The sequence below is a fragment of the Urocitellus parryii genome, chromosome 4, assembly GCF_045843805.1.
Source record: "Urocitellus parryii isolate mUroPar1 chromosome 4, mUroPar1.hap1, whole genome shotgun sequence".
Lineage (NCBI taxonomy): Eukaryota > Metazoa > Chordata > Mammalia > Rodentia > Sciuridae > Urocitellus > Urocitellus parryii.
In genome coordinates this window covers 181172659-181188516 of record NC_135534.1, presented here as the reverse complement: position 1 = coordinate 181188516, position 15858 = coordinate 181172659, and the positions used below count along the sequence as shown (strand labels likewise).

Here is a 15858-nt window from a genome sequence, read left to right as displayed (position 1 = left end):
TCTTACATTGTTTCAATCTAGATCCAAAGATAGAAGAAGAGCTACCAGAAGGGTCCTATGAAATCTGCCAGGATGGTTCCTTTAAAAACATAGTTAAGTATCCCAGTCACTAACTTCTTCTCTTTATAGTCACAGAGAAATATTTCTGACATGGTAACAAAAATAAGGGATAGGGATATAGCTCAGTGATAGAGTACTTCTCTAGTATGCATGAGGTCCTGGATTCAATCCCCAGTGATAGGAAAAAATTTTTTTTTAATTCCATGGTAGCAAAAACAATTATTCATTTAAGCAACTATGTGCTTTAATTAGCCACTTTCATTAATTTAACTTGTTTTGTTTCTTCAGTTCAAACATCTTTATTCTTAACCCTGAAACAAATTAAATTATAAAAAAAACAGATGGCTATGGTTGAAAGAGGTATAAGAAAAACTTCCAGAATCTTCTTTCTTCCCCTAAGAGGGTGAAGAGGGAAAATTCTAATGGGCAGGTCTGAAAACCAACAGGATCACTGACCATGTTTCTGCCTTTGTTTTGGCAGCAAGAAACTACAGAGCCAAGTCTGTGGCCTGCCTTTGGCAAAAAATGACACGTGAATGCCTATCCTCCACAGTCTAAACATGTTTCTTTTATACACCTTATAAAGGCTCAATTTAACATCTATTTTAAATTCTCACTCTATTTTACCCTATTCTTCATTTTCCTCAATAATTCCTAAATTAGAACACGCTGATTACTCTTTAGATCTTTATAAGTTGCTTTAAATTCTTTTCAAAACAAGGCAAGTTGCAGATAATAGGTAAATATGTAAATTAGGTTTTTTTCTCCCAGTTTTACTAAAGTATAATCAACAAATAGATTGTATATATTTAGAGTGTATGTTTTGATAAATGTATTCACTATGAAGTGATTGCTACAGATAAGCTAATAAATATATCCATCATCTCAGTTACCTTTTTTGTAGTAAGAGCATTTAAGATCCACTCTCAGTACATTTCAAATACAAAATACAAAATTATCAACTATAATCACCAAGCTATACATTTAATCTCCAGAATTTACCTTGCACAACTGAAACTTTCTACCTTTAAACCAACATCTTCCCATTGTCCCCAGTTCCCAGCCCCTGGTAACCACCATTCTACTTAGTTTGTGTAAGTAAGTTCCACTTCTTTAATCCCACACATAAGGGAGATCATGCAATATTTGTTTTGTGTGGCTGGCCTGTTTTCATTTAGTATAATGTCCTCCAGGTTCACAGATGTCACAAATGACATGGTTTCCTTTTTTAACTCTGAATAATACTTCATGATGTATCTATACCACATTTTCTTTATCCATTCAATGTACACATACATCTCCTACCTCTTTGGTCAGAGTTATTCCTAAGTACTTTTTTTTTATGCTATTATAAAATGAAATTGTTTCCATAGTCTTTCTTTTCATTGAAATACAACTTGTTATGGTTTAGATATTGGGTGTCCCCCAAAGTCTCTCATGAGAAAATGCAAAAAAGTTTAGAAGTGAAATGATTAGGTTCTGAAAGGTTTAACATAATCACTGCATTAATCCCCTAATAGGGATTAAGTGGGTGTCAACTGTAGGCAGGCAGGGTATGGCTTGAGAAGATGGGTCACTGAAGGGCATACCATTGGGGCAAATATTTTGTCTCTGGCGAGCAAACACTTGGTTTGCTTCCTGGTGCCATGTCCCCAGTTGTTATCTTCCACCACACACTTCTGTCATGATGTTCTGCCTTACCGGAGGACCTGAGGAATGGAGTCAGCCATCTATGGACTGAGACCTCTGAAACATGAGCTCCAAAATAAACTTTTCTTCCTCTAATTGTTCTTATCAGATCTTTCTGGTTATACCAGCTAAAAAGCTGACTAAAACAATGGATTTTTATATATTGAGTTTGTATCCTGCAACTTTACTGAACTTGTTTATAGCTCTTACAGTTTTCTTGATGAAGTCTTCAGGGTTTTCTATTTAAAAGATGATATCATCTAGAAGCAGACATTAATTCTTCCTTTCCAATCTGAAGGCCTTTTACTACACCTCATGGGACTAGAAATTGAAGATTGAATCCAAGGTCACTGTACCACTGATCTACAATCCCTGCACTCTCCTGGCCCACACATACACACTGGCTTTAAGACAGGGTCTCACTAAGTCGCTGAGGCTGGCCTCACACTTGGAATCCTCCTGCCTCAGTCTCCCAATCCTCCCATGGGATTATAGGTATGTACCACCACAACCAGAAAAGGCCTTTTATTTCTTTTTGCCTAACTGCTCTTGCTAGGACTTCCAGTACCATGTTGAGAAAAATGGTGAACCTGGCCACCTTTAATTTTGTTCCAAATCTTATATGAAAAACTTTCAACTTTTGTCCATTGAGTATGAAGCTAGTTATGGACTTATAATATCTGGCCTTTACTATGTTGAGGTATGTTTCTTCTATACTTAATTTGTTTAGAGTTTTTATCATGAAGAAATGTTGAATTTTGTGAAATACATTCCTCTTTTCACTAGTAAATTATGCAGGTTCACAAGTGTAAGTGTGTATACTCATATATATGTGTGTGTGTGTGTGTGTGTACTGGTTTTACTGCTTTTCAGAGATATGCCTCCTACCTTCAACTTTTCATTCTGGGTAGTGACCTCCTCAAAGTCTTGTCGAAGTTTCTCCAGCTCACAGTGACGGTTCTGGGCCAACTCTTTGTTCTCTTCAAGCTCTGCATTCATTTCCTCAAACTGGAGAAGCAGAGAAATAGCAAATGAGAATAAGACATAACACCAGGTCAAACACTGCTCCCTAAGTGGGTCACTGACTTTACCTTCCGGGCATTGATAGTGATTGTGCCACCATAGAGACTGCTTCCTGCTCCATATACCTTATAGCCTTTTGAATTCACCTATAGAGAAGATAAAGATTCTTTAGTAAGTGACCTTAAATTTTGGCCTGATAAGCAATGTACTTTTCAAGGATCAGTTATTTCCCCCAAGCATCATTATCCAACTTGATCCTTTCTGAAAAGACTCCTTAAAAATGATTCTAGTATCCAAACCATAAAAGCCCAGCACTGACCCGTTCTAGGACTTCTGCCAAGTGTCGGTTGAGTCGCTGTTCCCTCTTACGAATTTTGTCAATATCCCACTGCAGATCATCAATCATAGACTCCAGGACAGATACCCGTGACTCCGCTGTCTCCACTTTACTCTGCAACTTAGAGAACTACATCCCAAAGATGGGCATTCAGAAAAACAGCAAAAAGAGACCAAATTAGAAAAGAAATACCTTACATCAGTAGCTTAAGTTCTAAATCCCACAAAATTAACCAATGCTTGTATAATTACGAAAAGATGTTTCAATGCATGAGTGTACAAATGAAGCTGCAGATTCATTTTAACAGTTATGAGCCAATTACAATTATGAAAACTATAGAAATCTGTAAGAACTCTCACATAAAAGACCACTTAAGATTCAATAATCAAAAATAAATAAATTCAATACTTTCTCTACATCTGAAAAGCACCATTCCCCTTAACAGACCACAAATCCATTAGAAAATATGTATTTTTTAGAAACAAAAGATAATATTCTTCATTTTTATCAGACAATTTAGAAAATGAAAATTCAAAAAAGACAACTATATTTACTCCCAACTTTCTCTCCCTACTTTTCCACAAATGATAATCCATATAAAAACAAAATCAAGAGGTGGGATCTTTGATCCTTCACCTTAAATCTGTTGATATACAAATTAGTATCAACTTAAGTGACTCAGTGGAAATAACTCTACAAAGTGTCAAGGCTATGTCAGAAAGAACATGAAGGTTTTGCTTGTTTTTCTTAGAACGTTCACTGGAAGAAGTCAGCTGCCATTAAGAGTTTCGACTACCCTGAGACTGCCATGCAAGAGAGGTGATCTGAAGGCATTCCAGTGGGAAACTAAGGTAAGCCTGCAGCTGACAGGTAGCATCAGTAGCCAGCCATGAGATCCATCTTGCACATCAACTGGGTTGATCAAAACTACATGCCCTCCAATTTAGTAATCTGAGATTTGGGAAAGGGAAGAACTATCCCTCTTGGTGGCATAGATATGTATTTCATTTTCTTACTATATTCCAATTTATTTGTAAGTGCTTCTATACTTTAACCCCTTAGAAGCTCTATGAGAACCATATGTATTAATAAACTCACCAGATGGTTCTCATGTAACCAGTCCTGTATGGACTTTAGCACAGAGTTTAGGAAACATGAAAAATGTGGCTTTGAAATAAAACAAATTTACATTCAAACCACAGCTCAATCACATTCTATCTACTCTCATACCAGTCACTAATCTTCTGAATTTGTTTCCTTAGCAGCAAAATGGAAGCTATTTTACTATTAGAGATGATATTCATAAAATGTTTAAATACTACATACTAAGTAAATGGTAACTATGAAATTACTAATCATCATGAGAATTCAGTGGCCAAACCAAGGGAGGCCACATATCAGTAGAACATCATCTGAACTAAAACAAAATGATAATCAGGAATATCAGAAGAGACTTTTAAGTGCTCAGTTTTGGCATGGTTTGATCATGGCACAAGTTTGGACTAAAAAGACTAAAAACTCACATTCCCCAAGTTCTCAGGACACCATCAATGCACTAGATCCTACTGTCCAATTCTCTGTTGAATTTTATCAAGCCATTCCTTAATAACATTGTTCACAGTCTTTTGTATTTGGAGTAATCCATTATTTGGGGTCTGGGACTTTTCCTGCATTTTGCAAAACCCTATAGGACAGCATTTCTTCCCAAAGACTGAAGCTCCTATGTCTATTTAAATAGTAACAGTCAAGGAGAAATATTCACTTATTTTCTTCTTCCCTTAACCTGTCCTCAGATTGTTATTTCTCAGAGCTGAATGCCTGCCCTGCATGCTCTTCAATATTAAAATAGGTTTTAAGTGTAAAGTAACTTGAAGTGCTCAGAATTCTGAGTCAATATTTGCCAGTGCCAACAGAGACAGGTGTCTCTTTTTTCTAATCAAATACCTCCTGAGACATGGTGCAATGCTTCTCCTGAAGGAGGTCTGTCAGTTCCTGTAGCCTCATATTCTCTTGCACGAGGAAGGAATTCAGTTCCTGTACTGCTTCATCTACTATCAGATTATCTGAGGAAGAAGGACTATACTTTAGTTTAGCATCTATAGTGCCAAATTTTAAAAATCACGTATCCCACCAAAGCATTAATCTCACTTCATTTTCTTTGAACTTCAAGAAGCATGCTAGTTTTTAATTATCTTGTGTGACACATGAGGTACCCAGAGGTTAGGTGACTTCATTTAAAAAAACCATCAAATTATAGTCAAGGTCACCTAACCTCATCCCTTGCTATAAAGTCAAAATGCCTTAAGAAATGGAAGTTATGTAGCTTTATTCAGATAAGGTACAATCCCCCAAGAAAGTACATTTTAGAATTGAAGACAAGATCTCTACTCAGTATCAGAATTAATAGCAATATAATTCTATTTTATAAAGCTATCACAAATTCCTATTATTAACTAACACTAACAAGAAAAATTTGTTTGGAGAGATAAGGGGGTTGGGAGCAGAATTTCCATCTTCAAACAAGCATCTATAAAATCATAGACTCACTCATCATATTCTGAAATACTATGCTAGAGGCACTCTTCAAGTTCAAAAACCAAAATGTACACCATCATTTACAAAGCAGGTAGGTAAGTCTTTAAAGCTTATTATACCAGTTCATATGTTCAGATGTCACAACTATAGCTCAAATCCAAACTTTATTCAATGGAATCAGATATTCTCAAGATACACATCATTTTTTACATAGAGATAACAGAGAAAAAAAATATGTGCTCTCTCATGCCACCTATTGCCATTACTCTTAGAAACAATTTGGAACAAGTTAGTCACATGGTATGTTTCCATGGTTTTCAATCTAGGATCCCTGTGGGAAGCCGTTCTCGCATGTGATTGGGCACCTCCCTGATTGGGTGTGAGGCGTTCAGGCTGGACTGTGTCAGAACTAATCCCCACCCTTTCCAGGTGCGAGAGCCCATCCGTGTGGGGGTGTGACTGACCATTGACCCTGAGACCAATCACTGACCCTGACCTTGGAATGCTGTCCCCCTCGACCTTCATTGGATGGAATTTTCCCCTAAATTTCTTGTTCCCCAATAAAAGACCACTCTCTGGTGTGCCCTGCCTCTCTCTCTCCTGCTAGTCTGTGTAAACCTCGCTGCCCCACCAGGTGGCTCAAAGCAGGAGCCAGAGGGGAGAGCCGTCTCAGACCTGGCCAAAGAAAAAGGTAAATTGAGTTTGTGTGTTTATTTTGATCTCACTAGTTAAATTCTATGCTACGAACCTCTAGTATGAAGCTAGTGTGCTGGTCATGCGGTTGAGATAGCCCATCAAAATCACTGGCAGAACTTTTAAAATAACATTTCCCTAGGAGGCATCCCATACCTACTAAATAAGAATCTCTGTGGGCAGAGCCAAAAAAAAAAAAGAGTGGGATCAGAAAACTAATGCAGTGAATTAATAAATGTAATCCTTTTGAATCAAGGACTAAACAAACATGAGGGGAAAATGAATTTCCAAAATTCATTTTGATACTACAATACAGTTTATATATTTTTGTCTCTTAGAAAGTTCAGCTTTTCAATAGTGATTTCCTTTAGTGTTACAAATAGTTCAGCTATTTGTAATTTGTAATGCATATTTTAATTTTAAACTTAAACTCAATCTTAAACCACATGCCATTAACAAAATATTTTAAAGTACTGTTTGATACAGTATTCATTTTAGTTCCTTTACAAATCAGCAGTTAATTTACTTGATATTCATTTCTAAAATCAAATCCAACATTAATATAACCTCTGTAAATTACCCACATTATTAAGATTTAACAATACCTTCTAATTTTTCAACTAGAACCAAGGGAGAAAGAAGTAACACACAGCTTGTTTTATAGTAGGTAACAGGGAGGATTCATATCTATTCATTCCCCACTATGTTTCCTTAATAAAAAACCAGAAATACGCATACTAACAAAAACACTAAAGAAACCTTTGCCGACCAAATTTTCACAAGTCATCTACATGCTTCTTAATTCTGTTGATTATTTAGCCATAGTATCCTTACAATTTACAGAAAATGTACTTCTTACTTGCCCACCCAAAGGTTCAACTCCACTACATTCAGTTTATTTCGCTCAGAAATAAAAGTTTAAATATCTTAATGATAATCAGGATAGTTATTACAACTATACAATGATTGTTACTAAAAACATAAAATCAAGGCATTTTATTTGCATTTGAGCAAGTTATTTGTCACAAAGGACTACAGATGTAAACTACCTACACAAACACTTAACTGTAGTATGCAAATATAAATTCCTATATTAGCACTGAATAACATGAGCATTCCAAATAGTGATTTAAGTACACACTTCATCATCCATATCCTTTCTTTTTTTTTAAAGAGAGAGTGAGAGAGGAGGGAGAGGGAGAGGGAGAGGGAGAGGGAGGGAGAGGGAGGGAGGGAGGGAGGGAGGGAGAGAGAGAGAGAGAGAGAGAGAGAATTTTTTTTTTTTAATATTTATTTTTTAGTTCTCGGCGGACACAACATCTTTGTTGGTATGTGGTGCTGGGGATCGAACCCGGGCCGCACGCATGCCAGGCGAGCGCACTACCGCTTGAGCCACATTCCCAGCCCAATATCCTTTCTATTTTACCTTTTTAAACATAGAAATCATCTCACAACCAACTCAGCCAACTCTTTTTAAAAACATTAAAAACAAAAACAACATTAAAACTGACTCTTAAATCAAAATTAATTTTGCAACTTATAAAACTATCTAATATAAAGTATCAGAATGAGATTTTTCCTCAGTTTGTTGAAGGACTGTGGCTCAAAATGTGAAGCATTCTTAAAATACTAGTATAACATGGTAATGGCATCACCAGTAATGAAGACTAGTATTCCAAAAAATTTAATAAAAAGTAAATATGTAATTTTGCAAACTATAAATCACCATGCAAAGGAAAGTTCTTTTTCTTATCTTTTTTTTTTTTTCCTTCCCTTTACTGTTTTGGTGCTCAGGATTGAACCCAAAGCCATGCACATGCTAGGCAACTGCTCTACCATCAAGCTATACTGCAGTTCCACAAAGGTGACTTAATTCACCTCCCACTACCTCTGGTCTCCAGGATCTTGCCTCACCTCCACTGTTTAGTTTCCGGGATAAGAGCTCCACTTTTTCTTGCAATTTATCATAAACAGTCACAATCTGGGACACAGCTCGCCGGGAGGACTCCACACGCTCCTGCAGCTGAGACTCCATCTCTTCACTGGAACTGCTGGCCAAAGTAGCAAGGAAAGAGAAAGCTGGCTCTTGCCCTTCCCCTGAGGACACAGGGGGAAAATATCAAAATCCATTTTTCCCCTCAAAAGGAGAGCTTCAAAGTAAAGCTCAAATTTGAAAACCAAGATAACATGCAATGATAGAATCAATCACAAATACTCACCTCTCTCTCGGTCATCTTTGCGTTCCTGATTGCTATCAGAGTCAGGTTCTGGTTCCGGCACAACAAGGGCTTTCCTTTCTGTGAGTAGATCTCCTAAACCCTGCTCCAGATCATAACGTTTAAGGATGATACGGATGTTTTCATCGAACTGGAGAAGCATAGGTACAATTATGAAAATAGAAAAAGGTACAACTTTTGAAACGAAGAGTACTAAGAGCTAAAATGCTCAAACAAATCTGAACAAATAAACAAGTTAGCTACCTGACTCCAGTACCGGTTGACAATCAACAGTGAAGCATCATCAGTGGCCTGTCGTCGTTCTAGTTTTTCAATGTGCTCCCGAAGTTCATCTTCGATGGCCTGACGCTGATCGAGCATTTCTGCTAGCTTGCGATTTTTTGTTTGTAGTGTTCGAATGTCTAACTCCTCCTACCCCAGGAAACCAGTATTATTAGTTACCACAAAGAAATCAAATGAGATGTTAAACTCATCAAGTTCACATTAGTTCATTAGTTATTTCTTAGGAATAAAGCTATTCATTATAAAGATATCTTACAATAAATAGATAAGAAAAAGCAGAAAAGATAAAGGTATAGGTGTGTGATGACATGAGGAAAGAACAAACAAATACACTAGAATCTCAACTTTACACTTTTTTATTATTCCATTCACATCTACCTCCACAAAGTGATGCTACTGTGAGGCTCCACCATCCAGTTAGATCATTCTCTACTTCAATGAACACTGTCTTCTATCCCTTAAGAACCACTCTTCATTCATTCAAGACTTTAGCACCTGCATCCTTCTCTATTCCAGTCCCTGCCAATGTATCTGAGGACTTCAACATACATGTGGACAGACCATCTGATTCTCTAGCATCTAGGCTGTCAGTAGTTTGAACTCCTTCACTTAGTGATTATACCCTCACCTGTGCTTCAGTTATGAATTCCCAAAACAATCTCACAGACATTATCTGGAACTCTGCTACATCTGAAATCTTAAAATTCCAACTTCCCATTCCCTGAATAAAACCATATTTCTCCATGTATCTCATGTCCTTACACTATTATTCGAGTTCTTTTACCTCATTTAGACCTCCAGAATTTGAATTCTCTTTCTCCTTCTCAATCCCTTTTTATTTCCACTACCTTCCATATTCTAAGTATACTCTGTAGAACATTCCTTCAAACACCTGGCTACTCTTCTCCTCCATTCTCTGCCTTTCTTTTATTCTACCTCTGTGAACAAACCCCAATCAGAATTAATTCAGACTATTCCATTCAAATAGACAGTTTCCTAAGACTTCAGGATGAAGTCATTAAACCAGGGAGACTGGTGACTTTATAAAATGAATTCCTAACCTGAACAGATCTTATAATTTGTGAAGAAAAATTTCTTTAACAGATGAGCTCCCATTCTACAATCAAAGCAACAGAAAACTCTTTATCAAATGCTACCCTCTTTCATATCACACTAAACACATGGCTTTATCTCCTTTTTCTAATAAAAAAAATATATCAGACATCAGCTCTGAAACTCTTGAATTCTTCACTTCTATAACTCATCACACAACTCACTAACCAAAGCACACATTCTTAAAACCTCTATTTGTGCTCAGGACCCCTTCTTCTTCTGTTGGCACAAAAATCTCACCCCATTTGTAATTCCACACCCCTCTCAATACTTTTAACCTCTCTAGTTCCTGCCCTAAGTCAGGTTGGGGAGGGGACACAAAGTTTGGAATATCACAGTCCAAGAAATAGTATGTGGAAATGCTTACATTCTTTCTTTCAACTAGGAATAACTAAGATGAATATTTTAAATTAAGAATTGCTTATTAGAGCACCAATTTCTTGTTCTACTTTTCTCTTTTCATTTAGTTAAAACATTCTTGACATGTCAAAGCAGACAATAGTTTCCACTATTTATTAATACTATTAATAGTATTAATAAACTGTATCTTTAGCCTCTTCTCTGAACATCATCTTCCCCCTCTTGTCACTGAAACCTAGATGAGAACACCATTTCCCTGAAGGCTTCTCCAGTTGTGGCTGTTTCCCTCCGGAGGCCTGGAGGCAGGTGATACCTTGTTTTCCATTGCCATTCCCAAGCCATTAACCCATCTGCCTCCATAAAACATCCTAACTGTGCAGCTTATGCCACTGTTCTTTACCACTTGCCACTGGCTATGGTTGAACTGATCTATAAATGCCCAAGTCATGTCCCCATATTTCTCGAAGATTTAGCATCTAGCTTATTATCTCTCACTTTCTACACAACTACTCCTGACATAATTCCTAATCAGTTCAATTCCCATATAGATGATCTTTCTGGATATCAAGTCACTGGTCTCTCTGTGATCAGCTCCCCTAGTTATTCTCTTTTTTAGCTGTACCTGCAGGTTCTCAATGAGCTCACTCTTCAGAAATAGTACCTATTTTTCCAGCTCACTCATTCCAATTTCGTAACTCCAACAATTCTTCAACCTCTCTAGAATCTACAATCCATATGCCTTTCCCAATCCTTTGTTACTCTCACTTCCTCCTTTTTTTTTTTTTAATCAGACTTAAATCTCATGATCAGTCATTTTGCCTTTTAGAAACCTTCTATCTTTCCTTGCTACTTCATCACATTTCTCTGGTAAAAACTCCAATCCTGGTAACAACCTATTTTCCACATACACTAAGCCTAGCCATGCAGCTGAAAGTGACTAGGAAAAATAAAATAACGAATACCATGCTGATGACTGGTTTCACTCTAAGCTCATGTTCACAAATTCAAGTGGGCCCCAGTGCTGCCCAACAACTCAACTACACCTCCCTGGTCCATTCTCTTTTCAAGATGACTACTTCATACCTTCTCCTGTCTCTTCCTCCCCCATCCTCACTCTCAGATGAGTCTTGCTTTTGATTTCACTGAAAAAAAATAGAAGCAATCAGAAGAGGACACCCATACCTCCCTCCCACAACCACAGCTGCCAACCTATCTATATCCAAACCCATATCCCCTGCCTTCTTTCTTGCCATCCCTGTTCCTAGTCAAGGCCATTTCCTCCACATGTATATTCCATTCCATTCCCTCTCACCTTCTCAAGGACCATCATACCTGTAACTTGTCTCCTCTTTCTGCTATATCATCAATTTCATCCTTTCTATCAAATAATTTTGTCTATAGATAAACATACTACAGTATAACAAATCTTAAAAAACAAACAAAATCTTTTCCTTGATCCCATTTCCCATTTCTCTCTGGCTACTACCCTCATTTTATTTGTCCTATTTTACAATAATGCTCCTTCAAAACACTGTCTCCCCCTCATTTCCCTAGTGCCTCTCCTCTATATTTTCTTAATCACACTGCAATCCATCCCCACTACTGCACCTACATAGGTCTTTTGAGTCTCCAATGAACGATTACTACATATAATACCACAATCCTTCACCTTACTCAACCTATCAGCAGCACCTGATCAACTCCTTCAAACCTAGGACCCCACTCTTTGTTTCCTTTACACCTCATTTTATTGGTTCCCTTTTTTCTTTTTTTGTCTCTTTAATTAATTCCTTTCATCTCCTTGAAGCAAACATGTTGCAGTACACCAAGATTCTGACCTTAGACCTGTTCAATATGTAAGCTTATTGCTTGAGAGTCTCTAATCTCATTTAAGTACCATTTCCAAAATGGTGATTCCCAAATATACAGCCTTAACCCAGTTAGCCCATACCTCTCTCCAGAATCCAGGTTACTATATCCAACTACCAATCTACTTAGTGATCTAATTGCCTCTACTAAATGTTTAAAACTAAACCAAACTCATGATTCCCAAAATCCTATTCTTCTCATATCCCTACTTAGCTAAATAAGAGAAATCTTCATTACTTCCAAAAGCCTATGGGATATTCCCTTCTACCTCTCATATGCCTCATCCACTCCACTAGCATATCTTGTCAATGCTACTTCCATGGTGGTCCACACCATATTCCCTTGTTAGAATTCCAGCAAAGGCTTCCTGTAGCAAGTACTTCTGTTCCATGTTTTGTCAGCATGCCAGATTTCAGCACAGATATGGTGGAAAAGTCAACTCATACTGCCAGTAGTCCCACTTTAAGCATACTTTGCAGTCACATAGTTTTTTCTATTCCACAATCTCAGCTGGCTCACTATAGCAACTTTGAAATACACACAAGAAGAGCCATTGCTTTCAACAGGAACCTTCAACTAATGGGCAGGAGCCAATGGATACATGCCTCAGATCCCCACCTTTGGAGAGGTTTAGCTATCAGGTGTGGCAGATGGAGGATGAGAAGGAGAAAGGGAATAATTCTACTAAATGAATTCTTGTTGTAACCCTTGTTCCCCTCCAAACATAGGTCAGAGCATGTTACTTCCCTATTTAAGACCTTCCAGGAGGGCATGGTATTGCATGCCTATAATCCCAGTGACTTGGGAGGCCAAGGCAGGAGTATCACAAATTTAAGATCAGACTCAACAACTTTAGCAAGGCCCTAAGCAATTTAACAAGACCCTGTCTCAAAATAAAAAGGACTGGGGACTTACCTCTGTGGTAAAACACCCCTGTGTTCAATCCCCAGAAAGGAAAAAAAAAAAAAAAAAAAGACCTTCCAATGGCTCCTAACTGCCCTCTGGATAAACTCCAAGCTGGATATGTGCTGGGCTTCCCTTAGAGCATGTGCTTATTTCTATCAATGGCATACATCACATTCCATTTTAACAGTTTATTCCCATGTGAATAACTTCAGTCTAGGGGCTATCCTCAATGTAAAGCACACTATCTAGCCAATAAGATGCTCAATGGATACTTACATTTGAATATTTCAATACATGCCTTTGAGTAAATATGTTTGGAGTGCATGGTGTGAGGCATTGTTTGAAAGAACCATCTCCTGACAGCAGTATGCGCTACTTTAACCCCAGAGAGCTCCAGAGCTGACACCTCATCAACAATTTACTACAAATGTTCCTTTTTTTTTGGGGGGGGGGGGACTCTGTAAAGAATCAACCTCTCAGGACCTCAGCCTTAAAAATAAATAATGGAGGGCACCTTAACATCATATCTCCTGGCTGAGTTCCAAAATACAGAATCTTGATCTAGTTCAAAACTTATAAGTTCTTATCTGTTAAGATATATAATATTGCTGAGTTTTTGGTGTACACACTCCAATGAAAGTGTCATTGCCACAAGAGCAAGAAAAGTACCAATTTTACTCCCCATTATATTAATCTAGTACAACAATAGTAGTAAATAGCTCACTTTCAGGTATACTTACTATGTTGAAGGCAATGTTGTAACACTTAACAAAGACTCTCATTACAACCTAACATGACAAGTACTGTAAATTCATTTCACAAGAAACAGAGGCAAAGGAAGGATAACATAAGGCCATCCAGCTAGAAAGTAGTGCAGCTGAGAATAAACCTCAGTTAACTTGGCTTCAGACTCTCACTTTTCACCACACTCACTTGTTTTACTATACTATCTTTTAGAACTTGGCACGAAATTTTCCTGTGCTTAAAAAATGAATGTTTATATTCCCACTGCTAAATAACTTTAACCAATGCTATGTCAAACATCAGAGTCTCAAAAGAACATAAACACATCTTGAAAACAAACACAAATGTCAGTGTACCTCTCTTCTAGAACTAACCACCATATCATTTCACCCACTTCACCTCTTTTATTTCCCTCTTCTTTTCAAATGTCTTTTCCTTTTTCCAAAAGGCTTCCATAAATTTTTTGTTCCAGGTTGCAAACAACATTAGAAAAGCATAGCATTGTTTTGCCATACCGTTGAAGAGACACCCCCTAGCTTAATTGTTTCCACTGTGGTCCCTGAATCTTCAACAGCTGCCTTCTTCTCTGGAGGCATGGATGTGCCTGGCTCACCAGCTGCTCTTTTATTTCCGATTCCTGACATCTTGGCATAAGATGATAGCCGTTTTCCTGGAAGGGAAAAAAAGAGCAGAAACTGAAATAAGATAATGCAAGGAGAATAACAATAAAGAAAGACCATGCATGATGTAAAAACTTACATGTCACCCTAGATCTATTAATTAATTACACACAAAGCAACACCACCTCCAAATTCCTTTTAAGAAATAAAAAAATAACACATCGAGGAAGAATTGACATTACAGGTTTCTAAATAAGATGTTAATAAGATATAAGACAACGGGCAAAGAGTGAAGAGACTACAAATAAATTTCAACAATCACACTTCCTGAAATGCCAGAACCAGAAATGTAGAGTTTGATGATGACAGAAGTTAGTTCCATAGTGTTTAGAATCAGAGAGCTGAAAGAGATCTGGGAAATGGCTACTAAGTCATTAATAATGGACAAGTCAGTAATCATCTCTGAACCTCAGTTTCCTAAGCCAGAAATAACCACACGTACTGCCCACGCCTATTATAAGGAACAAGTGATGCGATTTCAATGAGAAATAATGCCGAACACAAACCTCTCACTCAAAAACTCCAGCTCTCCCTGTAATATTTGCAGTTTTCCCCCTATTTCCAAATAAGGAAATCAGACCCGGTACGAATCCCAGTTCTTCCTCTTGGGGAACCGTGTTTTGCCTTAAAAAGCTTGAGTTCACCAAAAGGTGCCGGTTGGTTTCCTCACCTGTACAACCAACACACACATTTTTCATCTGCCCTACCTTATTTCCAGAGTTTCGGAGCTCAAAGGAGGCGGAAGGGACGCTAAGGCACTTTCGCTACTTCAGGAAGCAACTCTGCCATCACCGAGACCACAGCCTGCTTTCCTTCCAGGTAAGGAGAGGGGTATCGGTGGGAGAAAACTGAGTCTGGCCTCGCCTGGAAAGAGGAGAGACGGGAGCAGGGCAAGGACGGCTACTGAAGGGGGCCAAGGACCCAGCTAACTGTAGGCCCGAAGACCAAGAGGGCGGAGTTTCGCCAAGGCACACAGCAGAGACCTAAGCCGGCTTCTTAAACTCGCGCCACAGGGAACACACCTCGGGGCAGTTATTCACCTAGGCCCGCGCAGGCTGCCCATCCCTCACCTCTGACCCGCGCCGAAGAAGAAACCAGCTTCCGGCAGGCGGGGTCAGGAAGAGGAAGAAGGGAAAAAAAAGAGGAAGTTGCTTCAACCGGGTGAGCTCCAGCGGGAGGAAGTGACGCGTGAGGGTGCCTGGCAACCTGCGTAAGCACCGCCTCCTAGGAACAAGAGCCCCTAGGAGCTAAGACCTCCCGAGATACCCAGGCCTCCTTAACGCGCCGGGAGCCCTTGACTTTTGTTGTCTTGTTGGCCTTGCTTTTCTGC

At 38.4% G+C, this 15858-nt stretch overlaps 1 protein-coding gene across 2 annotated transcripts in view; it reads right to left on the bottom strand.

Annotated features, from left to right (window-relative positions):
• Rnf20 (ring finger protein 20) overlaps positions 1-15626 on the bottom strand; it is a 32903-nt gene extending 17277 nt beyond the window's left edge. The window contains exons 1-10 of one of the 2 annotated variants that reach the window (XM_077797933.1): positions 15551-15594; positions 15236-15392; positions 14364-14518; positions 8818-8985; positions 8557-8704; positions 8252-8434; positions 5054-5172; positions 3092-3238; positions 2841-2918; positions 2638-2757 (exon numbers count right to left, since the gene is read on the bottom strand). In XM_077797933.1, coding sequence (XP_077654059.1) covers positions 2638-2757; positions 2841-2918; positions 3092-3238; positions 5054-5172; positions 8252-8434; positions 8557-8704; positions 8818-8985; positions 14364-14492 — 1092 coding nt within the window. In that variant the 5' untranslated portion in view covers positions 14493-14518; positions 15236-15392; positions 15551-15594. Of the gene's footprint in view, positions 1-2637; positions 2758-2840; positions 2919-3091; positions 3239-5053; positions 5173-8251; positions 8435-8556; positions 8705-8817; positions 8986-14363; positions 14519-15235 lie in introns of both variants that reach the window. The other variant, XM_077797932.1, reaches the window with a different exon arrangement.
• Between the last annotated feature and the right edge of the window lie 232 nt (positions 15627-15858).